Source organism: Xiphophorus couchianus, chromosome 8, assembly GCF_001444195.1.
Source record: "Xiphophorus couchianus chromosome 8, X_couchianus-1.0, whole genome shotgun sequence".
In the NCBI taxonomy this organism is placed as follows: domain Eukaryota; kingdom Metazoa; phylum Chordata; class Actinopteri; order Cyprinodontiformes; family Poeciliidae; genus Xiphophorus; species Xiphophorus couchianus.
The window spans coordinates 14,989,008-15,016,386 of NC_040235.1; the positions used below are offsets into that span (position 1 = coordinate 14,989,008).

General features: G+C 39.6%; 1 protein-coding gene across 4 annotated transcripts; it reads right to left on the reverse strand.

Annotated features, from left to right (window-relative positions):
* Window positions 1-26,205, reverse strand: LOC114150173 (protein FAM222A-like). Of its 4 annotated transcripts, none has more exons than XM_028026457.1 (3): window positions 25,851-26,204; window positions 15,565-15,730; window positions 1-2,379 (listed from the first exon to the last, which is right to left on the reverse strand). In XM_028026457.1, the coding sequence occupies exons 2-3, from the start codon at window positions 15,692-15,694 to the stop codon at window positions 1,034-1,036; spliced, it is 1,476 nt and encodes a 491-aa protein (XP_027882258.1). In that variant the 5' UTR covers window positions 15,695-15,730; window positions 25,851-26,204; the 3' UTR covers window positions 1-1,033. The 4 variants fall into 4 exon arrangements, with proteins under 4 accessions (XP_027882258.1, XP_027882259.1, XP_027882257.1 ...); XM_028026458.1 differs by having other exon boundaries at window positions 1-2,376; window positions 15,565-15,733; XM_028026456.1 differs by having other exon boundaries at window positions 15,565-15,733; window positions 25,851-26,202.
* Window positions 26,206-27,379: the final 1,174 nt, after the last annotated feature.

Genomic DNA, 27,379 nt, shown 5'->3' on the forward strand with positions numbered 1-27,379 from the left:
TTAAAAAATTTATTTACTTGACAATCCTTATTAAGAAGAGACAAAAAAGTGTTTGATTAGGGTCATACATTTCAAAAAGTTATTTCATCAACATAATTTATGGAGATAACTCATGTGTCCATATATAATAATTGCACTTTATAATTATAAAGACAGTTTGCCACGTAACCCACCAAGTTGACAGAAATAAATAGTCTCACAGAACCATTGCAGACATATGAAGTGCTGCTCACTCATACATTTCAAACCATTAGAGATAATATAGCCCTGCAAAGAACAAGACAGTAAATGAGTCAGGCAGCTTATCCTCAAAAACAGCTATTCGTTATGAGAAACAGTCACACAATCTTCAAGAGTTAGAGGGGGAAAAAAAGTTCACTCAACAGATTTACCTTTAAGAATGCTCAAAAAAAAAAATCCCCAAACGGTACATCTCACTTGGCCTGAATGCAACAGTGTTCATTTGACAGTCAAGATCAACTGAGCTGAGAAGTGAAACAAATTATTTTAAACGTTAAATAACAAAACTCTGTGTTTATGAGCAATATCTTCTCATATAAGCTTTAGGAGTTGCTTCATATTGATAGATAATACTTTGTTATGACTAGACTTGGCTTAAAGTCAGGACAGACAAAAAGTTTACCAATGGTCCAACTCTGTAACAAGAGAGGTAAAAATACACAACTGCGTTACTAAACTCTTTAAGAGATCCTACAATTACATCCTTTTTGATTGATACCCCTGATTATTTTTGATCCATTTCCGTTTTGTAAAAGGTCAATAACAGCAAATACAAAATATACGATTAACTGATGAACTCCAAGTGCGATCAAGTGCTCAGCTTCAGTGTTAAATCAACAACAGCAGTCAAAAATAAAAGAATCTGTAGTGTAAACCTGCATCGTGACTCCTGATTATTATTTACTCCCGTTTTCCAAGTGTTAAATGCACAGCCTTCTACAAATACATGCACAAACTAAAAAGGCATGTGTATTTCACGAATGTTCGAACTCGCGTGTCACAGAGCGCTGCCTCATCTGTAGACGGGGAGTTGCATGTGCTGCTGGTGTTCCAGCAGCGGAAGCATCCCCCCCATGGCTTCGTACCCGCGGCCCAGCATGCACTCTTTGATGCAGGGAGGCTGAATCTCACTGATGAGGCACTCCAGAGACTGCAGACTGCTGCTGAGTACTGCGGCGTGGCACAGGCTGAAGCTGGGCAGCCCGCAGGAGAGGTTCTGCTCCGTGCTGTAGGCCTGGGTTTGATGGTGATGAAGAAGGTGGTGCTGATTAGGATGATGCGGATGAAGCTGGGGTTGGTTTTGTTGATGGCAGCTTGCTTGGAGATGAGGATGGGCGATCCCTACATGTCTAGGCCTGGATGCACACGTATTTGTTCCCAACACCTGAGAGGAATACCCGTCGCTGCCCGGGTTGTCCCAGAGAGGAGCGAAGTACTGTCCCGCTGTCCGCTCTTTCTGCACGGCGGCTCCCATGTTTCCTAGGCGCTGCCCGTAAGGCAGCTGGGAGGAGCAGGGCAGAGGGTGGCAGGTTTCAGGAGACCCCACCCCGGCCTCCACTGTTCTACAGCTCTGAGTGTCGTTACTCACACCGTACATCCTCACCACCTCCTGCTGATAGAGCTGCATTGGAGGTTTGTGCTGCCACATGGCGTAGTCGCCCCTCTCTAGGTATCCAGTTTTGGCTGTGTCTGAACTCTGTGTAGGTAGCACTGCTCCTGCGAAGGCTCGACTACTCTGGGGCGGTACTCCAAAGACAAAGTCTGATTCTGGATGTGCCACTGCTGCCACGGCCTGCAGCGAGGGGCTGGCCCGAGCCTCTCCCCCCAGCTGCTGGGCCTGGCTGTGGGGAACTCTGCTCATCCGCCTCATCAGGCTTTGAACCTCTGCCAGCTCCGACTGGGAGGCCAGGCTCTGATCTCTGGAGGCCATTCCTGCAGCAGAACAAAGTGCTTCAATGGGAACATCAGGGGGCTTATATGAACCTGTGTTATAGGCTTCATGTCTGTGTCTGACTGTGCAGCTATCATTCAGAGGGTTATTATACGGTGCCACAGAAGTCTGAGAGTTCATGTGTTTAGTCCTCTTGCCCTCAGAGCTTTTCAGAACACCCTTGACCACGGAGGCTTTGACGATTGCCAGCAAGCCCTGGTAGCCTCCTGAGTGTGGGTGGTGGTAGGGGCTGTAGCGCTGACCGGTGGTGTCCAAGCCATTCACAGTTTTGTTGAGCTGCTTGTGTTGTGGCACCCGTACATCAGATGGAAAGATTTTGATGGAGAGCGGGTTGTTGGCGGTTTTCTGGGCAAAAGCGTCCAACTCTGCAGGAGATGGGTACCGAGAAATCATGGACCCGGTCTCTGCTGGAAAACAGGCAGACAGGAAAAGGTGATTAGAAGCCAGGCAGCCCAGAAGAGACTTATTCTTTCACTTTTTCATTATTCTGCAGTCTTGAATCTGCCATAGGGGATAATTGCATATATAAAGCGCAGCTACAAACTGAAGCGCCTTTGGCATGCTTTAAACTGAACTTAATGATATTAATTTAGACTCAGTATATCCCCAATAATTAGTTTGCCAAAAGATATTAAAAAAAAAACACAAAAAAACAGGAGGATAATAAATTTTCCAATCCACAGTCAAACTGAATAAGAGAAAGCACTACTATGGTTAAAGTGCTCAATGTTCTTGTAAAAGTGAAGGATTAACCCATTATTCTCAATCTGTGGAACAAGTACAGCTGGTGGTACTTGTGCTGCTTTCAGAAGAAACCTTGGTATCTACTAATAAAAAGGTAAATATGAACCAAATAAGCTGTAATGTTAAGCCAAAAAGCACAAACAGCCAACAGGATCATTTTAGACCCAGCAATTTACGCACACTGATCTCTGCTTCAAACAGATACTCCTCAGATGGGAGGTGCAATGGAGAATAGCTCAAAACCACATCCAACAAGTGAACCAAGAACAAGTGCTGGCAGCTATTGCTAATGTGTTTCATTTACCTCTAAATTTGGAAGTTGAATCTGGGAACAAACATCTAACCTAGCTTAACCATATTAGAGCCGCAGTTAAAAGAACAGAAGGGTGAACTCAGTAAATAAGGCTTATTGCTGCTACCAATTAATTGCAATGCCTCTGCATTTTTGGAAATGAAATACGAAAAGGAACACATTCACCAACAGAGGTTCCATGTATTAATATGTGAGAAGGATTTAATAAGATTCAAACTACCAGAAGTGCAAAAAAAAAAACACCAAACTGTTTATTACTGCAGCTGTTGCTATGTGGCAGTTGTCTCCAAAATCTTGGGTCTCCAAATTGACATTACTTCCCGTTTAATGTAGGGTTATGTTCAAGAAATGCTTAAAATGCAGAAAATAATTGCTTTTAGAAATACTTATCATTGTTCAAACTAAGATATTTTAGAAAAGTCCTCATTTTTTCAATCAACAATTTAACTTTCTTTGTGGTGAAAACAGTTACAAGAGGTTGAAATGTGTCCTCACAGATGAATGAGGTCAGTCTAAGATGTAAAAACTGAAGTAACCTTTATAAAAATATGTTTTTTACAGACAATCTGTGAACAAAATGATGTTCCTTTGCTTCCTCCCCATGGTTCTATTTGTGGTCTCGCGCTGTTAGTTATACTTGTGCACATGCTGCTCATACCCTCCCTCCCTTTTGCTCTCTGCTAGATTACAGGTAGTTCTTCAAAACAGAATAGTGAGGTTAGTAGCATGGCCATCAATCATAACAAATAAACAGTGTTTCTGTAACGGTAAGTTGGTTCGCTGCCATTTGCACACTGAACAGCACATACACAAGCATGATTGACAGCACTAAAACAATAGGAGCACTGGGAGGAGGTGGAGAAGCTTGAATTTTTTCACAGATTATTTGTCTCATGTCACACTGTCAAAAAAGAGTGACAGATACAACAAATATATATAAAAAAAACGTTTTTAACGTTACACACTGCCTGTTTCAGTTAAAGAAAAAAAGAGTTTAGTGTTTCAGCTTGTTCAGAACAAATATGTTCTATAAAGAAAAATAACTAATTTTATGGAGGAGTTAAATTCTGAAGCTTTGCAAACATTTATTATATTAATGATAACAATATTTAAAGAAAAACCAATATAGCCTACTAAAAACTAAACGATAATGGAAATCCCTGATAGGGATAAAGTGACTTGAATTTATGTTTTGAATTTATCCAAAACAATTGCTTATTTTGCCTCATGAAATCAGGAGCTGGCACAGAAATTACTGTAAAAGATTTAAGTTCAAATAGTTGATAGGCTGCTGCACACTAAAAGAAAAAAGCAATTGTCAAGAATGTCGCTGATGAAAACCAATTTTTCTTTGTCCTGCCCTCTTAGCCGCACATGTCAAACACTATTATTTGAGCTTATTATGTGGTGCTGCTTTAGCTTGTGTTGACAAAGAAAAGGTGGGAAAAGCGCTTTATTTTAAAAACAATAAATCACTTCAGGAAATTATTGCCGCCTTTCAGATTGACGCTTTTGTGGAATTTCTGACAGGGTACAGAAAAGTCTCTGAAATTAACCAAGATCACACAGTGAGCCAGTGGAAATCATAGCATGCAAAGAGAACAAAGCTGTAATCTGCAATAAAGAGGGAGAGAGGAAAAAAAGAAACCAAACACTTCATTTCATTTTCAATAACAAAACCAATTCCAGCTATGCAGGGGTGGTGCTTGCTCACTGTTCCCATTTGAAATTGATTTGGGAGTTCATTTCATCTCAGACCCACAGTGAGCCTCCCGACTGTGAAAATGACTCAATCTACAAGATCCACCTCATGAAAGGAATAAATTGGGTGTTTAAAATGCAGGGGAAAAAAAAAAAAGAGGTAAGGCAGAGTGTTCAATCCACCCGACGGTCTCCCGGCGGAGCAGAAGGAACGAGCACCATGGTGCCAGGAGTGTGAGTGAATTCTGCAGAGAAATACAACAAAGCAAAAACAGGCCTTATTATGTTTCAGCGTAGTGCTGCTATAGAAAACAATGACATCTGGGATGTTGAAGGGGTGTTTGTACTGTACACAACATCAAGATGTGAGCTCGCTCCTCTCCAGTTTCCCATAATCCTGCATGTGAAGAAAGAGGTAACACAAAATGCCAGCTGTAATAATAACTTACAGCTTTTGGCTAAAAATGTTTTATTCATGACAGTAAAAGATAAGAGGAAGAGGATCATAACCACCTAAAAGGAGCTTAGATTACTAAAAGAAATGACACATTAAAAAGCGTAATAACTCCTTGCATCACCACACACCAGGATTAATATAATTTCTCCTCGATGGGTAATACGCAGCTACCAGCAATTGATAATTTAGCAGAACAAATCAAAACCTGGCAGTTTTTTTGTTTCTCGTTGTGTAAAATGTTAAGTGCTGAGCCCTGCGTGGTACGACCGCACTTCAAACGCTCCGAATGCTAACACGTCTTCACAGGATGTCTGATATTGTTAGTCCCACAGATTACAGCCCTGTCAGAGCTGAGGAGACACAACACAGCTGCACTTCCCACTGCGGCTGCCTTAATGTGGCACGGTGGAAACCTCATTAGCAAACAGGCACTCTGAATTCACATTCATCATCTGAGCAACACCGCTGTGTGACATATGCATGGGAAAAGGGATCCGTTTAGGGTTTTTTACTGACAGAAACCCAACCTCTGCTTAGTGTGAGGTTTCATATGAGATCAGCATGATCTGTATTAAATTACTCTAAACTACAGCCGGAGGTTAAAGGTTTCAATCTAGAGGAGATTCATTGCAATTGCTGGTGTTAAATAGCAGCGAACAGCAGCAACACAGTGAGGTAAAAAGAGGATGTTAATATGGTCTCAGTGTAATAAAATCATGTCTTGAAGTCTTTATTTCTCCTCATTTGCCCATTTCAGAAGGTTTTTCTGACAAACACAGTCAAGTTCAATGCTCAATAATGACAATCTGGCACTGTGATAACTCGTGTTTCGCCCTGAAGCAGACAACTAGACAAAAGCCGCCTGCCAAGAGGCTGCTGTCTCAACCAAATGCTCAACATGATGCCTCATAGAGATCGGTGAAACTGGACCGACAAGTGGACAAAGTATAACCTCAGTGGTTCCCTGAAAAGGTCCGGAGAGGTAATGTGTGGAATCCACAATCAGGTTGTGAAGTATGGACCACACTCCACAAACAGAGTTTGTGTTTGTGGCGTTCAGGAATAGGTTTAGGTAGACTATGTGGAAAAACAAGCTAAGAGAAATATGCCTAAAGCTGCAAGTCATTAGTTTTATTGTCTGATGCAAATTATTGCACTTTGCAGGTGTTAAAGCATTTAAAGTGGTTCAAAACTACAAGACAAAATAGCAGATCTGAACAACAAAACCTTACTTTGTGACCTTAGCACAAAAGGCTACACAAATACTGCTAACATACAAAAAGTATGCAAGTGTATTGGAACACAACTTCAAGAGAAAGAAGTCGCAGACACAATTTAGCTACGGGTTCTTTATATTCCTGTTTTACACTGTGAGGACAATATCAATTGTGAAAAGCAAGCATTTTTCTAACTCTCTTCTGTCTCCTCTTTCCATCTTGACCACAACACAACCACGCTCTCAGGGCTTTAACTTCACTATGATGTAAATCAGATCTGGTCATAAAGCACAGTGTCTTTGGATGGAACAAGCCACATCCGAATGAACAAATATAAATTGATATGTAAACTTTTACTATATTGCACATGGAATACACTTACCGGTACATTTTACGAGGTACACCTGTTCAGCTATTTCATAACACAAACTAGTAATAATAAGCCAGTAACATGACATGACATGCTGATTTGCTGGAGTTTAACCAGCCATCAGAACTTGGGAATAAAGAGGCGATTTATGTAATTTTGAATGAGACATGGTTGTTGGTTCCTGACAGACTGGCAGAGTAGTACAGAACCTGTTGATCTCTCAGGATGGAGCACAGTCTGAAAAAAAAAGAAAATATCAAGTGAACAGCAGATGTGTCGATGTAAAAGCCTTGTTGGTGTCTGAGGAAAATGGGCAGACTGGTTGGAGATTACAGAAAGGCATAGGAAGAGGATTATATTTATATTTTCAATCCTCACAGCAGAAGACCACAAGTGTCATTGCTGTCAGCTACACACAGGAAACCAAGGCTACAAATCAAACAGGTCGGTCCGACGACTCTCAAATTCAGCAGCATTCAGATGTTAATTCAAAAGTCAAAGTGAGCATCATAAAAGCATGGCTGCATCCTGTCTTGAATCAGTGGCTCTGGCTGTTGGTTGCGTTGTCATGGTGTGGGGGACAATTTCCTGGCAAACCCTGACACCTTTAATGCACTGACTGATATTGTGAAGCTTTTTTTATTCTCACAAATGATAGGAAAGATGTATCAAACCTTTATAACTGTAAAATGTGCAGCCTTTCAACTGACAAGATGTTTTATTTCTGCACCTGACGGTATTAGCTAAGTGATTTATTCCGCATAGCAAGTGTTCTTTTGTCTTTACAGACAATAAAATGTCAGCAGACTCAACATATACACTGATCACCTGCTGTTGGACCACAACATTGTTTTGGTGACCAAAGGCTCATTAACAGATAAGGGTCAAAACAAGCAGTTTGCAGACTAGCTTTGGAAAAACCTATCTTTATTTTCATTCTCAAAAGTTCTCCAGCCCACTGATTACCAAACACTGTCTGACCCACAATACAGTGGCAAAGACTTCTGAACCAAACTAAAAAGCTAGTTAGCAGAAGAAATAATACAAGCAGCAACTGCATTGTTTAACCATTTATGACTCAATTTTCACAACATTGGTTCAAGTGGTAAGCCAGAGTCCAACACTTGCTTATTTAGTACCAGTTATTTCAGTCTCCACACGCTTTACTGTGGTGAACTGATTCTATCTTGGCAATAGGGCTTACTGGGCCAAGAGCAAGATCTTGTCTCAGCAGACACAAAAGGAAGGTTTATTGAAAATTGTAGATCAAATTGTAAAAACCAGGCATAGGCCAGAACCAGAAAGAGACATAAAGCTCCTAAGTAAGTCTGCCTAATTGAGGAGAAAACTAATTAGCATTAACATTTTGAAAAAGCAAGTAAGACATTGATAAATGCAAACATTGATGTACCATAACTTTCTTTATGGTTGAACAGACGATGTAAAAAAAAGAGTAACAATCAAAAGTCAGCACGCAGCGTCATTTATTACAGCTAGAAATTAGTGATCAGGCCCAAAATCTATGTGCAGCGATGAACCCAGACATGAACATTTATAGACACATAAAGACAATTACAAAGTCAGCCTTCTATCACCTGAAGAACATTTCTATGATTAAATGACTAATGTTCCTGCAAGATCTAGAGAAACTCATCCATGACTTTATCTTTAATCCTTAGTCGAATATATCTGATGCATATTTGATGATGACTGTTTTTGGTGATTTAATGATGGCATTTGACAAAATGTAATGCTTGTTGCTTGTTCAATAGTTTTTTTTTACTGTATTGTGTTTTATCATGTAAAGCACTTTGAACTGCCTTGTTGCTGAAATAAGCCATACACATGGACTTGAACTGAGTTAACTGACTAAATAGATGTTTTCTAAATACACATATTAGACAAATATAGTGTATGGATGAACTGTGTCCATGAGCCACTAAAGAAATTTAAAATACATAAAAAAAAAATACATCAAAAGGCATGCTCAAGTGATGTAATGACTTGGCACCAAGCTGCTTCAGGTTCTTAACTTTATTTTTTTTATTAAACCAGTTAAAACTGGCCACAGCAGCAGCCCTTGTTAAGCACTGGAACTGCTTCGGTGGAAAAACACTAACAGAGGAAGGTCACACTGTATGGAAAAACACAAATGTTGCTGAGCGACTCTCAAATCTGTATTTCTTTAAGGTTTTTAACTAAAGAATTAATAGCACAGCTTAAGATTTTTTTCTGTTTAACACAGAAAACAATGACAGATGGTAGAGATAGTCAAGCTAAATTTGAGATGCCACTGTTGACAGTAATCTTACTATCACGCAGTTAAAATAACTGGCAATAAGTCTCTGACAGCGCAGAGGAGACATGTTGACCTCCTTCTCAGAACTGCATCACTTTAGCCACATTGGAGGGCTTGTGAGCAAGAGCAGCTTGTTCAATATTATGCCCTAAATCATCACCGAAGGTAGTCAGAAAGCCTTAACCACTATGAACTGTAACTGGTGTACAACAGGACAGTGAAACGTGTGTGATGAAGTGATACAATATAAAGCAAAGACAGCAGCAGCTGCTGCTGCACCGTCCGTGGGTGCAGAGAGAGCAGAGAAAACAAATGATCCACCAGTTTCCATCTAATCTAAGAAACATGATCAGCAGAATCTCCAGCAGATATCATGTTGATGATGCACAACAACGTTCTTGAATGTTAGGCACTGCATGCATTTTAGACAGCCTGCATGAGGGTCGCAACACACAGCTCAGCCACATAAAGATGAGAATCCCCCAAACACACCTCAGCGTAAGCCCTGTCTCAGTTACCTGCTTTGAAAGCACACACAGCCCATCATCTACCTAGATTTTGAATGTGACAGATTAAAAAGATCCTCACTTGGGAGGTGTTGGTTGTGTGTTTATTGCAGAAATATGATCTGAAAGAGGCTATTGCTAACAAACAATGACCTAAACTGATGCAACTGAAACCTGCGGCGTTTTAGATTTTTTTCTGTGTTCTTCTGTTACCAACTGAGTGAGTCATTGATGTATTCCTGAGAGTAATTTTGATAGGTCAGTCTCTTCCTGGGAAAGATCACCACTCTTTCAGGATTTTTTCCACTTTTGGGTATAATGACTGTCAGTGTAGTTTGCTGGAGACTCAGAGCTTATTGCTTAACCTTTTCCGGACATGTAGATGTCAGTGACTTTGTTTCTTATCCATGGTTTAGGACATGATGCGTTTGAGACTGTTTAGCCTACTTCAGGGTATCATCAAACAGTAATCAGGCACTTTTTTGTTTTGGCTATTGGTATTTACTAATGACACTAATATTTTCAAACAGCATTATAAACTTTCTCACATATTTATAGCAAATGTCAGCTCTAAGCTTCTTTAAGACAGGTTTTAAACAGGCTTTGAGACAGGCTGCATTTATACAACAAAATTTAGAGCTGTGAAATAAAGATAAGAAGTGAAAACAAATATAAGGCCGTTCACATGACGACGGGGGAAATGGCAGCTGTGTGTTGTGAGGTGAGGAATGGCAGGAAGATAATTAGCAGCCTGACCTTAAGCACTTAATCACCCTGAACCTGCAGCCTGCACGCTGTATCTCCGCTCAGCACTGACAGAGAGCGGAGCAAGCCCAGAAAATAACAGCAGCCTCTTTTTTGCGGGCGGCCTCAGCCAAAGCCATCATGCAACGCTTTAACATTTTTTGACCTTTTAGCATTTCCCTCAGGGCTGATTGAAATCAGCCACATGGGGCTGAAAACCTTGGTTGTATTTTTATTGTCCTTAAAAACGAGCACAGCGGCACTGATGTGATATGCAGCATGAATTCTGATAAATTTAATAGACCTAGACTTAAATTACTAGTTTAATTGCAGCACACGCATTAAGTTGTTAAAGCAGAAATGATCCACCTCATCCTGATTTCCCTTTTCTATTTAAGCAAGGGAAGGAAAAAAAAGGTTTGGAGTGGCGGTGATTTTGTGATATTCTTTAGGAGATTCAAAAGTTAGTTTAAGAATATGATTGAACATTGCAACATTTTTATTTGTGCAGTAGCATATGCCTCCTTCATTCAGTTCCTCTTTAAACTGGATAATCTTTTTCCCGTGGTCACACTCAAAGCTTTACCCCCTCCAAGTCCCTCCTCCCCCCATCCTGCAAGATTAGAGCAGAGACCTCATTGTTTTGGAGCAGTTTGAGTTAATCACTAATTTATGGGCAAAACAACCCAGGGACTGAAACAGGAGTTGGACAAGCTCATTGGGTTTCCAAACCCACAGCTTCCAGCCGTCTCATGCCGAGGGAACATGAGGAAACAATTACAGCAACTCCTAGATATGATTCCCACATGAGATAAAACTAGAATATAACCATACCCGACGGTAGAACTGCCAGGATTAGAAGATCTTTTATCTTCGACTAAGGACTTATCTTGAACACTTGGGTGAGATCACTTGTTTACTGGTGTCAGAACCTCAGCAGGAACGCAGCTCTGAAAACAGGCGGTTAATTACAGAACAGCACTTCTCAGCAGGCGTAAATACTTGTTTACTACACCAATAATACTGATAATAAAAATACTCTCGCGTATATTAATAACGGGGGACTGAGCGCAGAGCATGTACAATGCCTTTCAAACCTATTTCTCTGTTGCTATGACAACTCCTTCTATGCATCCAGTTGGCCCAATAAGCCCAGTAATTAAAACCCATGTAATTAATTGGTCCTGCCTTCATCTGTTTGAAACCAGCCTCTGCGATAGACTTTCTGCCACTTAGCCAGAGTAAACAGCTAAACTGAGCAGCTGCCAATATCCTTCTTTAAAAAATAAGACATGGATACCAAGTGAAAAAGAAATTCTGCTCTTTATTTTATTTAGAGAATTATATTGTTGATACTTTCTGCTCTGTAGCATACACGTGTGTGTTAGTATCATCCCAAGCAAAACAAAGATGCTAGCAATGACCTTTTGGATGCAGCTGACAATTAATCTGGAAAGGATTTTAACTCTATTTCTAAATAATTTGAAGTAATTCATTCTAAAAAGATTAAGATGTGTTCAGTGAGAAGTCTGTATTTGTTATCTGTACAACCTTGGTTTTACTTTATGTTTTGAAGTTGAGAAAAACAGGTTGTAATACAAAGAGCTCCACAGCAATTAGAAGGTTTTCTAGCAGGTTTGTGGACTTGATGTTTACACACTCAACTTATGTGCACCATCATTTCCCAAAGAATCAACTTGTGAGATAAATCAAATGAAACATTAATCGTATGCTATTATCATAAATTCACTTTCAGGAAAAGTTTAGTCTGATTTGAGACAGAGAGAACAAGTTCAGGGGAAAAAAAGACGTTATGTTCCTCTTTGTACGCTGTATGTCAATAACCAGATTTGTTGCACTGTAACTCTGGCTCATCACAGCAGCAGCTACAGAGACTTGAGTTGGTTTCAACTATTCACCCTGCCAAACTGCGCATCAGATCTGACTGCTAATTATCTGCATTTCCCTCTGCAGGACAAGACACATATATGTGGACCCCAATATGTGCTCCCCTCACACTAGCCTCTCTATTTATGCCCTTCCTTGGTAAACAAACCAAAGCAAAAACACAGACACTCATTCACCCCATTTTCACATGGCTCCCTGTTTCCGTGTCAGTAGCCTCGACACGAACGGTGCTCTCAGAACGGAGTGACCTCAGGGTTCAACACTCAGATATGTGCGCTCGAGGAGGTTCTGGCGAGGACTTCTTTGCGCCAGTGTCATTCCTCATTTGTTTCCGTGCCACTTTGGCCCAGCTTGGGCAAACTTTCCCCTCTCTAAGCCAGCATCAAGCCCAGGCCAGCAGCGTGGGGAAAAAAAAAAAGCACTCGCAGCCCCTGCATTCACACAGAGATACCGGAGAAGAGTGGAACTCTCATTTGCTCTCATCTTCGCAACACTTTCTCGGAAATTGCTCACATGGGGTCTCGCGTAGCCGTGAGAGCTCTAGTGTTCCTTCAATTTATTGATAGCTAAAAGTGGAAATGGCTTTGAAAAGCGCAGCAGTGGCTAGAGGCTGTCCCTTTTTAACTCGCTCCAGCAACGACTCGCTTAATGAAAAAGCGTGGACCACACAGACTGAGCTCCCATCAGGAGCCTATTCCCCACAGCTGTGCTTGAAATGTCAGGCTTGAGCTGGAGGGAGCAGTGCAGAGAACTAAGGATGGGTTGGAGATGAGGAGGAGTGGAGGCCCTGCAGGTAAACAGGATGAGAAATGCATCCTCGGATCCGCCCGAGGCAAACCAGGCCCTTCTGTTACAACAATTAGCAGGCAAGTGCTCCACTGACTCCAAATTAATTTTTAATAACAAAGAGGTATTTTGCCTAAGGAAATGAGAGATGAGTAGATGGAGCATTCAAATTTGCACATAGTTGGATACACACGGTTAAGCAACAACTACATAAGGGAGCCTTAATTAACTACGCAGTCTGTCAAGCCACCAGAGTGGTATTTGAATCATTTTTAGCTGTTTAAAACCCAGGATGATCATTTCCCGGCCATTCCTGACTGTAGGGTTAGTCTTGTTGCTCCTGTTATATTCCACATAACAGAAGCTTTTGACGACAAAATAAAATGGTTTTGTAACCTCAGCAAATTCCCATGGCATGGTGCCAGTCAAAGTGAAACTAACAGGATGTCCAGTAATCCAGTGTAAGTGAAAACACCTGCGTGAAGGTGCAGGTGTTGGGTGTAGTGGTCTAATTACAGAACCATTAAATCTGTAAAAAAAAAAGGATGCGCCTCCTTTAGTTCTAATTCAGTTCTGTTTGTTTTTCAGTGCCAGATGACAGCAAGTTACTTGAAAGAGCAGAAATTGTAAAGAAGTTTTATCTGATTTCATTTATTTCATTCTAGTCTTACATTTATTTGATTTGTTTATTCTTTTATTAGACTATGTTCAATAACATCAAACCAAGACTTTGTAGTCTCTGCTCTTATTTATCCAAAAGGTGTTTTTTGGGGGTTCAGGTCAGAACAGTCAACTTCTCCCACATCAAATTTGCTCACCCATGTCTTAATGGATCTTGCTTTGTGCATTGGTGTGAAGTCATGCTGGAACAGAAAGCAGTACTGTTCCCATTAAAATATTAAGAATTCTTAATCCATCCATCCATCCATCCATTTTCTGTTCACCCTTGTCCCCAATGGGGTCGGGAGGGTTGCTGGTGCCCATCTCCAGCTACGTTCCGGGCGAGAGGCGGGGTACACCCTGGACAGGTCGCCAGTCTGTCGCAGAGAATTCTTAATATTATTAATATTTCATATTGAGTGGCTAACCAATAATCGCCTCTGCACCAATTTTATACGATACAGTGAACTCCTGTCTATTTACAGTCAGTATTTGCAGATTCATCTAATCAGATTTTTCTTTCGAACGTCACTGCAGCGTAGCCACAGATGATTTCTCTATTCATGGATGTTTTTGTATCACATATCTAATATATTTGGAAAAAAATGGAGCTGATTAGCTCTACCCTCAAGACCGGAAGTAAGCAAGATTGTAAATATTAGATTTTGTGGTAGTGCACTAATGCATATTGAGGTATATTAGGTGTGTGAACTATTAAAATAGGCAGTTAGAAGCGTTTTTAGAGGAAATCTCAAGTATTGGCAGATGTTAAATATGTGGTGGGCAGATGTGGTACCGAATACTGGGGGTCCGCTGAAAATTGAAATCAACATTGCAATATTTATGTTTGCAATATTGTGCTCACAAAGGACAGCTAGTTGCAATATTTGATAAAGCATATTAAACTTCCAGAGCCATAGATGCCAAAACCAATTTGGGCTGATTTTCACACAGTATCTACACCTGGCTTATTTTTAGTATCTGAGATGTTAGCTTACTGGGATATTTGTGATGAAGGAAAAGAAAGAAAATACTCATCAAATGCAGGTTAATCACAATTAATACCATAATTTCAATATGCAACAAATGTAAAAAAAAAAATTAAACAAAGAGATTTTCACATATTTGCCCACACAAACCTTTTGTTCTTTTAAGCAAAAGAATCATAATAAAATATTCAAAGATTCTTTTCTCTGACAAATCTGGGCCTCTATAGGCTCTTGTTTTCCCCAAAAGTATACAACAAAACACAAAAAAATCTTTTTTATAATATGCTCCTTTGACTTACACTTTTCTTCAAAGAAAAATTTAAATAAAACATTTATCCTCAGTGGTCTCAGTATGTGAATCTACTGTGTGCAGTGGTATAAAGATCATGAGATTTATCGATGCATTTTCAGAAAAAAGGAATATGTTAGACACTCTGAATGTAATTATTTAGCTGAAGGAAATCGACTCATAAATTCAAGGCCAAAAGACACCCACCCAACCTTTCGACAAAAGCAGAATAATTAGTCAGGATGAAGGTCAAACAACACCGACAAGAAGCACGAAATGTGAGCATCATTAGTGATCCTGTGTGGGCGAGCTGATTAACGCTGTAATTTCAGAGTCCACTTTGACCTGCCTTTTTTGCACGGCAGGAGCACATTGATTACTGACCCAATTAACAGACATTATTACCGAGAAGCTTGTTAGTTTAATTCAAGAAGATTCACAGCAGCTGGGTCCTCAGCTAACCTATGTGCATCTTTGATAAGAATTTATAAAAGACAAAGTGAAGAACAACATAACTTTCTACTCTTTTACTTAGCTGATTTTGTAATCCGAAATTCTCTAGCTTACGTACTGTCACATAAAATCTCTCCAGCTGTGTAACAGACCAACCTTTCCGGGTGCATGTCTGCAGTGGTGCCACTGGGAGCAATAAGGACGAGGGCGAAACATCAAAGCTTTTGGGTGTGCACGCCAAATGGTGCGATGAGAAGTTCTGCTGTCTCTGGATACAGGCTAGCATGATAGTTCACTGGGCCTGCAAGCAGCCTGGGTTTTCCTGCTAAAAGAAGAAAAAAGTAGGTTTATAACACTTCTATACTATAGTCAACTAACCCAAATGCCCATCATGTTTATCTGTAGTTGGTATTTTAACAGAGCCACCCATAAACAAATAGTACATCATAACAGGTAGTAGGTCAAGGTCAAACAACCTAAAACTTTCAAAGGCATAAAAGATAAAACTAAAAGAGAAAACAGCTTAAAAGACCATTAAGCTAGCAAAGACAGCTAGTAAGATAGTAGTCATTAGTTTTAATGCTTAACAAGCAATAATGGCTATTTATGGATGACAAGATATTAAACACACTAAAAGAATCATTAAAGCAAATTAAAAAAATGAATCATCGAGATATAATTACATAAATGGAATAATTGGGAGAACACAAATTGGATGTTTTCATTTTTAAAATCAGGATTTATCCTCTTGGGACCATTAAGGCTTAAAAATGATCCACTATCCCAGGCTTTGGCTATTTGTTTTTGTTGAAGGGGAACATAAGCAATCGTGACTGCTGTCGAGAGCCGGATCATTGGCTGAACATTATTTGCCCAGTTACGGTACATACTGTATCTGATAATAAATTGCAAATCTGTCTAAAAAAGTGTTATTGTTTTCCGGCAACGGAAGACAATGTACATCAATTTATTTCTCTTGGTATTTATTTAAAAAATGAATTTAAAAAGTGATATAATTTGTAATGTAATTAAGCTTAATTAAATATTGTTATATAAATATTTCTCTATTGAATAAAGTTTATATTAATCACAGTTCTGATTCTCTTTTGGGTCCCATGACTCTCATTAAAAACAAAATGAGAGGTTATGACCCATGATAATACATATTATGTACTGGAATCATAATATTTGTAATGTTTACGCAGGTACAAAACATCTTCAAAGTGGTTGTTTCTTTCTGCTGAAAGAAACAACCACTTTAAAGAACTTCAACTATGAAATTAAAGTTTAGTTGATCTAAAATTATTGCTTCCTTCCAAAAGACAATATTTCTTTATACAGGAAACAGACATAAAACTAAAAAGAATTGAATTGTGTTTTTCAAATTCAGCTACTCTTGGAATTACAGAGACATAACAGTTAGAAAAGTGGAATCGCTTGGTAATGATTCAATCAGCTCCATCTGCTAAGTTGCTTTGAAGGCTCTTTCCTGTTATCAGTCTTGCTCGTTCAGCTGTAATCATACAGATTATTGCTAACCCTCCTGTAGCCTCAGGCCTGGTCGGGCTACGTGGAAAGAATAACCAGCACAGAGACCTTGTTCCTTGTTGTAAATGTATGACTGTATTGATCAGCAGAGAAAGACGAAAGCATATCTCTCAGAAGCTTGCTGCACTGTTTGATTTAAGCACTGTCAGAGGAAATGAAAGCCTCTGTCTCAACAAGACTTTCCCTCTCCACAGCTGGGTGGTTTCAGTGAAAAAAAAAGCCTGTAATTGAGTTAATATTTCAGTAGTAATCATGTGTGACGTTCTCTTTGATTATCTTAAAGAGTCAGCAAAATCTGAATGCCAGCAATGCAAAATATATAACGCCCTCAGGCCACAGTGAAATGCATTAATGCATGCAAATCAGGTATCTGCAAATACAGATGCAAAATGTCACACATCCAGCAGTGTGTGGTATTAAAAGTTAATCCATCCATTGGTTACAAAGGGAAACAACTGTTTCTTTACCACACAGCAGTCCAACAAGGCTAATATCAGCCTGCAGCATTCAGCTGTCAGATTGCCTTTCTTACTCAGTTTCTGTTTTTTTGTTTTTATTCCACCCTGAGGACCCAGAGGGGAACTAAAGTGAGTCAAGCACAGAACAGAACATTCAGTGATGGGCTGCAGAAACATGATTACCTTTGCTTCAAAAAGAAGAAAAGACTGATTTGCTTTTTCCAGGTGCAGTCATCCTCTCACTTTTTCCTCTTTCTTTTTCTGCTCAACATCCATTCATCTGGGACAAACAGACTTCAAACCGCTCTCCTATTAACACACAGGCACCAGGAGAGCTAAAAAGCCTCAGAATGATCAGAACCCATTTAGAAAATAATAGCAATTTCAGAACAATCCCACCATTACCTTACATCTATCATAGGGGAGTCACTGAAAAGACAGCAGGGGAAAACAGAGGAGAGAGAGGACATCTCCAGGGGAATCCCTTCACAAGCAGAAAATGAGACATGCACAAGAATATCTTCCATCACTCCAATAATTTGCAGATGAAAGGAAATACACTAAGGAGGGAGTCAGAACTCAAGATGAGGGCCTGTGGTGACTTACCTGAAAAAGTTCAAATTAAAGCAAGAAAAGATGTCAGAAACAATCGGGAGTGCAGGTAATGATGGTTTCTATTATGCTGTAATTTTCTTTAAAAATTTCAACCTCTCCTACTTAGCACATGGAAGAGATGACATCGAAATTACTCCAAATGCCTGCATCTGTCTCAGTAAAACTATTTCTCACCTATTTATGATGTAAATGTATTGCAGAGGTGGTAGGTAAGTATTACTTCTATAACCCTTTAAGATCAGAAGGTGCCTCAAAGCAACATAATACACAGTAAAGAACACTATATTTAGTTAAAATGAAATACAATGACCTGCGACAGACTGGCGACCTGTCCAGGGTGTACCCCGCCTCCCGCCTGGAACGTAGCTGGAGATGGGCACCAGCAACCCTCCCGACCCCATTAGGGACGAGGGTGAACAGAAAATGGATGGATGGATGGATGAAATACAATGAATAATAAAGCTAAAATACAACCAAGTTCATTTAAATAACATACAATACAAGCCAAATACTAATCAAATACTAGTCTTCAGCTAAACAGCTTCTTGATTAAGTCCACTCAGCCCACAGAACAAAGAGTTCCACAGCATAGCAGCAAAAGACTCTGTCAGCTTTAGTTTTGCAGACATGACAGGTCCTGATCAGGGTCCTGGAGATGACATATTCCCAGACAAGATCAGATCTGGTATGAAGGTGCATAACCAAGCAGAGTCTTAGCTTCTTGTAAGTGTGGGAGACGATGATAATCCAGAACACAAATAAGAATCTCTGACTTGTGTTTGATCAACTGGGGAACGACACCAGTATTTTAATGGTGTAAAAATAATTTTTGTCTTTTTAATTTCTGGCTTTTGTTATACACCGTTTAAAAGTAGCAAAGAACTGAATATCGCTATATTACAGAGAGAGAAATTATCACTGAACAATCTCGAAAGATAACATAAAAGGAGCAAATGAAGCACAGAGAAAATACGGCCAAGAACAAAACATTGCGGAACTTCATATTTCAGAAAATTCAAATGTGGAGAGCGGCAATGGCGCAGGGGTAGAGCGCACAACCCATGTACAGAGGTCTCTGTTTTCAACGTGGCCGTCGCTGGCTAGAGTCCTGGCCCTTTGACCTTTGCATCCGGTATCGAACAGGATCCAGACCAATCGATCAGTAAAATATCAGCTGCTTTTAAGACAACCTGAAGGCGATAAGTTTTACAAAGGACTCTAATGTGTGCATAAGGCAAACACTGGCTTTCAACCATGCTAGCCAGTGAACAAATTAGTTTTGTCCTTGTTTAGCTTAAGAAAATTATTCAACAAACTCTGAGTTGATGCATTTGAAAATGTTCTCAAGGAGTGAAACATTAAAGTAGTAGTAGACAGCTGAATATCATCAGCATACCAGTGACACCATAAATTGTTGCATAATCTTTAAGAAGAAAACACCAAAAAAGGATCCCTGTGGAACCCCACAACCAAAGACAACTTAACATTGAACTTTGTAACAGAAATGCTTTGAAATGATAAATTAAGAAGCAAACCAATATTGAGCAATGATAGATCTATACTAGATATTCCAAGCATTTTAGTGTTTGGGATAAATCCAGTGTCACTAAGACGGTGGGTGGATTTTCCACTACCTCTGCCAACAAACAAAGTATTCCTGGAAAAAATAATTCAACCAGTACATCAGCTTCAAAGAAAAGCAGATTGAAACTTAATGTAATAACTGATAAATTTTTATCAGCAGTATCTAAACTTGCATCTACAAGTGTAGCTCAAGTCACATCTCATAAATTAGGTCAAGCAACGCCAAATGTTTCTTCTTTGGCAACCCTAGCGTCTCACCAGTTGAAGCCTTCAAGGATCTTTCTAGAGACAATAACAAAAGCACAAAGTTTAAGCAGAAACAGTGTTTAAATCTTCCCTCTCGTAGTCTGTATCCATGCAGCTGATAAGCAGCAGGATGCAGTCCAGGGAGGGCCTGCCAGAGAGATAAAGTCCTTGTGCTTTGTCGTCCATCTAACTGTCCCCCACGGTGTTGTGATAACAATGTTTAGGCAGGCAAAGTTATTTTACAAGCTCTCCTCTCATCTTAGATAGAATGTGGCATCTGCTGCAGGCATTTTGGGCCATTTCTTATGACGAGACAAGAGCCAGTTAGAAGATTTGGGAGGGACCTTTCTGAAATTTGCCACAGATGAGCAGAAAAACAGCTTTGAAGTGAATACATAAGCATGTGTTCAACAAAATCTCCTCACTTCTGCAGTCATGGAGCTGGCACTATTTATGTCCAGGAAGTGCATTTCATTTCTTAGTATAGCAAAGGCTGTGTGTGCATGATTAACCACACCACCAAGCGCTGTGTTAGATCTGAAATGGATTATGCGCTGCTTCACCTGTTTGGTTGTAAAAAGCAACAGGAAAAAAACATCTTTCCAAGCAACAAAAAGAGCCTTAAATTATACAGGCACCAGCATCTGTCTGCCCTTCTGTCAGACTTTTATGACTTTGTGCAGCATCAAAGGTCAGAGTAAAGATAGAAGCCAAATGCATAAAGAGCCTCCCTTTCAGCAAACATGAAATGCACAGATAAAAGAGGGCAGACTCACACACACCTTCCCTGACTTCTTCCATCTTGTCTCCTGTTCTCAGTTCTCAGGATCCTCACTGAATAATTAGAGGACAATGAAAAGGTTTCAGACGAGCATCTTTCTCATTCTATCACATGAGCGCTATGCAAATGTCTTCCCTTCTTTCCACTCAAAAGCCAGAGACGAGGGAAAGGAAAAATAATTTAGGAATAAATAAATGCCTAATAAAGAGAAATTAGAATGGTAAAGTAAGACTGTCTCTCTTTGAATACGGATAATAAAACAGAGAGAGTCCGTCACTACTAAGTCACAGCTTGTGATCAGTTCTAAATGCTTTTGGTAAAGGTAAGTGCAGCAGAAAGCCGTCAGTAATGGGGACCAGACAAAGAGTCTTAAATAAAGGCCGAGTTAGACAGCAGCTGCTGGATTCGTCTCAATACAACCTTCGGCATATGCACAGATCATCCCCAATCCCCTCATACATTTTTAATAGAATCTATTACTTCTGGATTAACTGATAAGAGCTGGCCTGGTTAAATTCTCTAATAGTTTATATAATTGGAATCCGAACGGCACACAAGAGAGACCCAGATTTTTCCCTCGTCCTCTTTATTGAGAAAGCAAAAACAGAACACTTGGGTTGACATGCAGGATAACCAAACAACCTCGGGTCGCTCGGCTCCACGCTACAAGAATGCTCCGGGCCTGCAGCTCTCAACAATGAGCCTCATTAGCATCAAGATTAGCTCCTGTGGAAGGCATAACAGCATTATAAAGGCTTCTCTTTACATTTTTAATGCAAGAGCAAAATGTATGTCGCTTATCTCTGGGCGATATACTGACAGATGTCCTGAAATTCAATTAGATGTAAATCATGCAGCATTAATGGCTGAGTGACTGCGAGACGGACACATTTACATTACAGACTCTCTCATGCAAAGACGCAGCTGTGATGAAACGAAGCAAATGATTCACCCTTAATCACAGCACAAATACTCTACTGACAACCTTTAATAGGCTCTCAACAATCCAGCTAATGCAAAAACATTCATTTAATGGTGAAAGCAATAATATAACAACAGCAACGCCCCTGCATTATCTCTGCATAACAAGGCAAAGCATGATTAAAACTTTAGAAAACCTGCCAAAAGTAGAATGTAAACTGTTGTACTTTGGCTTTAAAAGTATAAGGCTACCCCATTTTATTAATCTATCATCCTCCTAAATGAATAAATGAATCAGCCTAGCAGGCCTTAATTTACTTTGTGATGTATATTACTAGGCTACTTTAAAATTATTTCTAAATGACTTTGTATGAAATGTGGTGGAAGTCGCCAAATTATTATATGTCCTCTGGGGCTGCAGCATTTTTTTCCTCAATATATACTAACACATTATCTGTTATCTTATTGTGTGCTAATAAAAATTCACATCTATTGGCACTCCTTGTAAAAATGAGTAAAAAATCTACTTCGTCTGCAGTAGAAAAATTACAAAAGATCTGCTGCGGTTCTCTGACAGTGAGTGTAATCATCATCTCATATCTGTCTCTGTCCCTCTGAGGGACGTGCTCAGTTGTTTTCCCACATTTTGAAGATACATTTACGATCGCCCCAAAAACAAGAATCAGTGAATTGCTAATTTAAAGTTTCTGGACACTTATATTAATCTTGAAAAATATACATTAAAAATGGTTAGCTACTTTACAGGAATTTTGATTGTGGTGACAGGTAATTCTGAAAAAACAAAACAAAATGATAAAATGGGATAAAATCATTGAAGCATAATTTATATTCAAACAGAGAGCCTTTTCTGTGGTATTGACTTGGTTTTATAAACTGTATCTCAGTGTGAAAGTTTTCTTTAATCAAATCGCCCTACCATCGTTACAAAATAAGAAAAGAAAGTTGTCAATATTTGAGCACAAATGAGGTTGAGAACAAGAGAAGCTTTGAATTCAAAGCTGCAAAATTGAACCTTATCTTGGAGAGCAGCCCTCGGGTGGGGAGTGGAAAGCCTCGGACTGACTTAAATCTGCCCTCACTCATTGCCGGTGCCAAGGTAGAAGAAACACACTGCGTGAGGTAAAGTCTGGCCAATACCAAGGTAGCATTAGAGGGTAAACATGGCCTTATCTTATCCTTAGCCCAATATACACACTAAGACACACCGTTAAAGAGCAAAGAGATATGCAGCCAAACCTTTTGAGGGCCTTGCCTCAGACTGATAGCAGATCTGGATAAATGGACTGGACCACAGGCTGAAAAAAATGATCTACTGCTATCATAAAGAAGAAAAATATTTCAGAGAAGAGCAAAGAAAATCTTTGCTCTTGCCCCTAAGTTTTTATACAGTTTTATTTACTAGAGCAACATAAACTGTGCATAGCTGAAGTTAAAGCAAAGTTTTTACTAAAAAAAAAAAGTACAAATTTGAGAACATTAGTATTCACCCCTTCTGTGAAATTAGATTGTTTTTTTTGCACATCTAGAACGTTTTGGGAATTCTTTTTTGAAAATTAGCTCAAGCTCAGTCAAACTCAGTCACATTGGATGGAGAGGTTCTGTGGACACTAGTTTTCAAGTCCTGTCACAGATATTTTCATTGGATTTGAGTCTGGTATCTGACTGGGCCACTCTAACAATTGAATGTGCTTTGATCAAAACAATCACCCTGTGGTCTGGCTGTATGCTTAGGGCATCCATCTTTCTATCAACTAGCCAGATCAGAGCATCTTCTTCCATATGCTTGTTTCCTATGTGCCAACTGGGCTTTTTATGATTTTCTTTATGTCAAAGTCCGAAAAAGGCATGACAATAAGTTTTCTGGTCAACAGATTCTCCCAAAGGAGCTGTGAATGTCTGCAGCGCCTCAAGAGTTACCCAGGCCCTCTTAGCTTTGCAGATGTGCCATACTCTTTCAGTTTTCAGATGATGGATTGAGCAGTGCTCCATGAGATACTGAAATCTCAGGATATTGTTTTATGAAATAAATCTACTTTAAGCTTCTCCATAACTTTCTCCTTGACCTGTCTGCTGTGTTCTACAGTCCTCATGATGCAGTTTGTTCACTAATGTTCTCAAACAAACATCTGAAACCTTCAGAGAACAGCTGTATTTATACCAAGATTAAATTACATCCTCTGTTTACTAATTAGGGGATTTCTTAAGGGCATGTGGCTGCACCAGATTTTATTTAGTAAAAGTTAAGGGGCTGAATAAAGCTGGACAAACATTTTGAAAACAATGACTTATTTTCCTTTTTCTTCGTATTTTTTACAGTACTTTGTCTTGATCTGTCACAAAAAATCAAAATAAAATACAATTAGGTTTGTGGTTGTAAACCAACAAAATGGAAAGCTACAAGCGGTACGGATACTTTTTGGAAGTCATTGGACTTGTTCAAAGCTGTAGCTTTAATGTGGTAGAGAACCTAAAGATAAGCTTTCAAGCGTACAGTAGGCACATCAAGAAGTAAAGTGGCTTTGATCTCCGAACCAAATTACGATGTCGTCATGGCCCTGCTTTTCCTTTCAGAACAAATGATGATGCATCCAGTGCAATTTGGCAGCAGGATAATCATTAATTTAAAGCAATTACAGGGATAGAAGCTTGAAGGCAAAATAATATTAATGACCGTGGATGTTCCGTCCCCTCCCCAGTGAGCAGTGAGACCCAGTCTTTAACCCCTGCACCCGTAAAGCCCCCCGTCTCACAGCCCGGCATCCTGTTATTAAAGAAAGGACCAATTAGACAGATTTCAGAAGATGGCAGGCCGCTGGTAATTACACATGACAACCCCTAGCAGATAAAAAGGTGATTACGAGAAACTGCTCAGCACGCTCAGACTTTGACATTATCCCACAAGATGGAAGCAAACATGTTTCTTCCTCTTATCAGTCATTTTTCACCATTGCAAACTGCTGAGAGTGGCTGCAAAGAGCTACAATGTACACTTAACAGACCCCTGAAAATGAGGTAATAGATGATTGAGCAAAAACATAGAAGACCCTAATCAGCTCACCCATCCCCCCCCTGCACTGGCCTGGATGATAATCTTCCAAGAAAAAGGTCACTCTCACAGTGTGCAAGTCCCTCCATTGAGTGATTTGGGATACTTGGTGAAACTTCACAATGAATCAAAGCTTAGCTTCACTCCCGAGGAAGCAAATGAAAGCAGGCAGCCAAATGACAAATCCCCCTTCTTTTTACTTCTTCACAGACTTGGAATTACTGCCTGGTTGTGATGTGGGATCAGAGGAATACCCCTGTGGGGGATACCTGCACAAACTGACTGCTGAAATCCACTGAAAATTTAAGAACAAGTTCAAGCTCCAGCAATAAAGAAACATGTTAATGTAAGGATGCTGAATTCTAGATAAAATAAGAGTTGCTTTTGAACAAAGCTGATACAAATGGAACAAAGTACAACATTTTTCATCATGACACTCAGGAAAAAAAGATGAAGGGGAGATAATAAAACACCAAAATTGCAGGATTTTTCTTCCCTGCCTCTGGTGGTGTGCTCTGACACTCCATCTCTCTGAGTAATAAAGGATCAGGCAAAGGAGGCAGGGTAAAACACACACACACACATACACGCCTACGCACACAGGCTTGAATTTCACACCTGGCCAATAATCTGCAGGAACCTCTGCTGAGGCTAACCTTCAACCCTGGCTGCCACGGGTGCATTGAGGTGCGATGATCCCACCTCGGGCTCGTAGACAATGGAAATGGAAACCCTCTGAGGCAGCCCTGAGTGACTGATAATATACTTCAAAGCATTGCCACTGAGATGCTGGCAAATAAAACGCCTTTCTGTGCATTTTTTTTTGCACAGAAAGCTACCAGACAGTGCATAAGAGAATACAATAAAAAGCACAAACCTATTAATGTCATCCAATCTTGTTTGGATTTAAAATCCGCACATTTGGAAGAACTGAGTGCAATCATTCATTTATTAAGTGGAAACAATGCATATACAATACTTTATACGGAGAATTTTCAATTTCATTCAGAAAAAGAACTATTATAATACTACAAGATGATTGGGACACTTAATTCTTTCATATCTCATCAGAAAATCCTTACAGCTTTCCTTCTTTTCCCCACCTTTACTGTTATTGTTAGCCTGAAAATAAAAAGAGATGTCTTCTTCTACAACAAATAATCCAAAACTAAAGTAAACGCTCTCACATTGTAAAAACAAATATAATCTGATGATGTCTTACAGAGTTTTGCTTTATCATAAGGCTTGTTTATCTTTGGTTCGCCACGGCTGATTGGCTCCCGTCCTCCTCTGAAGACGTTCTTCCTCCGCCTCTGATTTCACGGTGAGCGCTGGAAACCTCGGGAGAAATATCCATTGAAGAAGCCGGCTCCATCAACTGTACTTCCTCGACATGCTCAACGCCCGTGTTACAAATAAAATATATATATATATTATGAAAAAGATCTCAAGTGTTCGGTTTTTTCTCGAAGCCACTTGTGTACCATTGCAGCGAGGCGGATGGACGGAAAGCTGCGAGCGACTGAGGGAGCGACGTCGGGAATGCGAAGCCGGACCAGTCCTGTGCGCAGCTGGAACCGGCTCCGGGCGAATCAATCAGGACTGCATTTGAATATTCCCACGCCTCGACCAATCGTATGAGAGAGAAGGCGGGTCTTAAGGTGACGTTGAAAAAAAAAATAATACTGTCCTCTATTAAAAATTGAGGGTTTTTTTTATTATTATATATTGGCTTTCTCTTGTTATTAATATGCAGAGGTTATTTGAGCTGAACATTTACATACTTCTTAATCAACTAAAAACTAGATGAGATGTGCAGGACTAGAAAGCATGGATCTGGATCTGCATCCATATATTTCACAGTTACAAGATCTGCCATAAATAATAATAAAAATATACCTCTGTTCATAAAATACATTTAAAAAATGATAAAAATGCTAATAAAACATCAATAGACAATTTAGTGCTCAGGGTTTTAAGTAATGCATAGGTTTATTATGCTTTTATAAACCTTTAGCTATTTTATGCTTACATATTTATGGCTAAATAATCTTTCTCTTAGGGACAAGAAAAGTATGAACAATAGCTAAAGTAAGCTAAAAAATTGACAGATGCCAAATAAAAATATATGTCCTCACAAGACAAGTCAGTTAGAAGGCTAAACGGCAATGATGCTTCCTAAATTGATCTTAAATAACTGTGCAGAAATTCATCTAAGTTTTTTGTTGTTGTTATTAGATTCTTATTCTAAATGCATGTTCTAACCTCTACTATGGCTCAGGGTTGGTTTTAAGTGTTGGCACTTGATGACTACTATATGTGAACAGTATTGGTTAATTGTTTGTCCTTTCTTTTGATTGTGCATGGACTTGGTGTCCATGCACAATCCTGTGTCTGAATTATAGCTATTCTGAAAAGAACCACTTATGTCATTTGTTGTTGTCAAATGCATCACAGTCACATAGGGTGGGGGCAGTTTGGATAACTTTTTGCCTTGATAAATTAACCCATCACTTCACAACTGTTATTTTTATTTCCTTAGATTATCAGATTAACAGTTTATTACCATGTCAAAAAACATGGTGATATACTGTACATCAAAACACAGAAAAGAGTTTTGAAAACATGGTGCCCAACACCTGGAGGGCACTTATTGAGTGGGAACAGGTGAGACTGATTAAATGATGAGGAAAAGCTGTAAAGCAGCAAAAACAGAGGAAATTCAGTGGAGAACTGGAAAACACGCAAGGG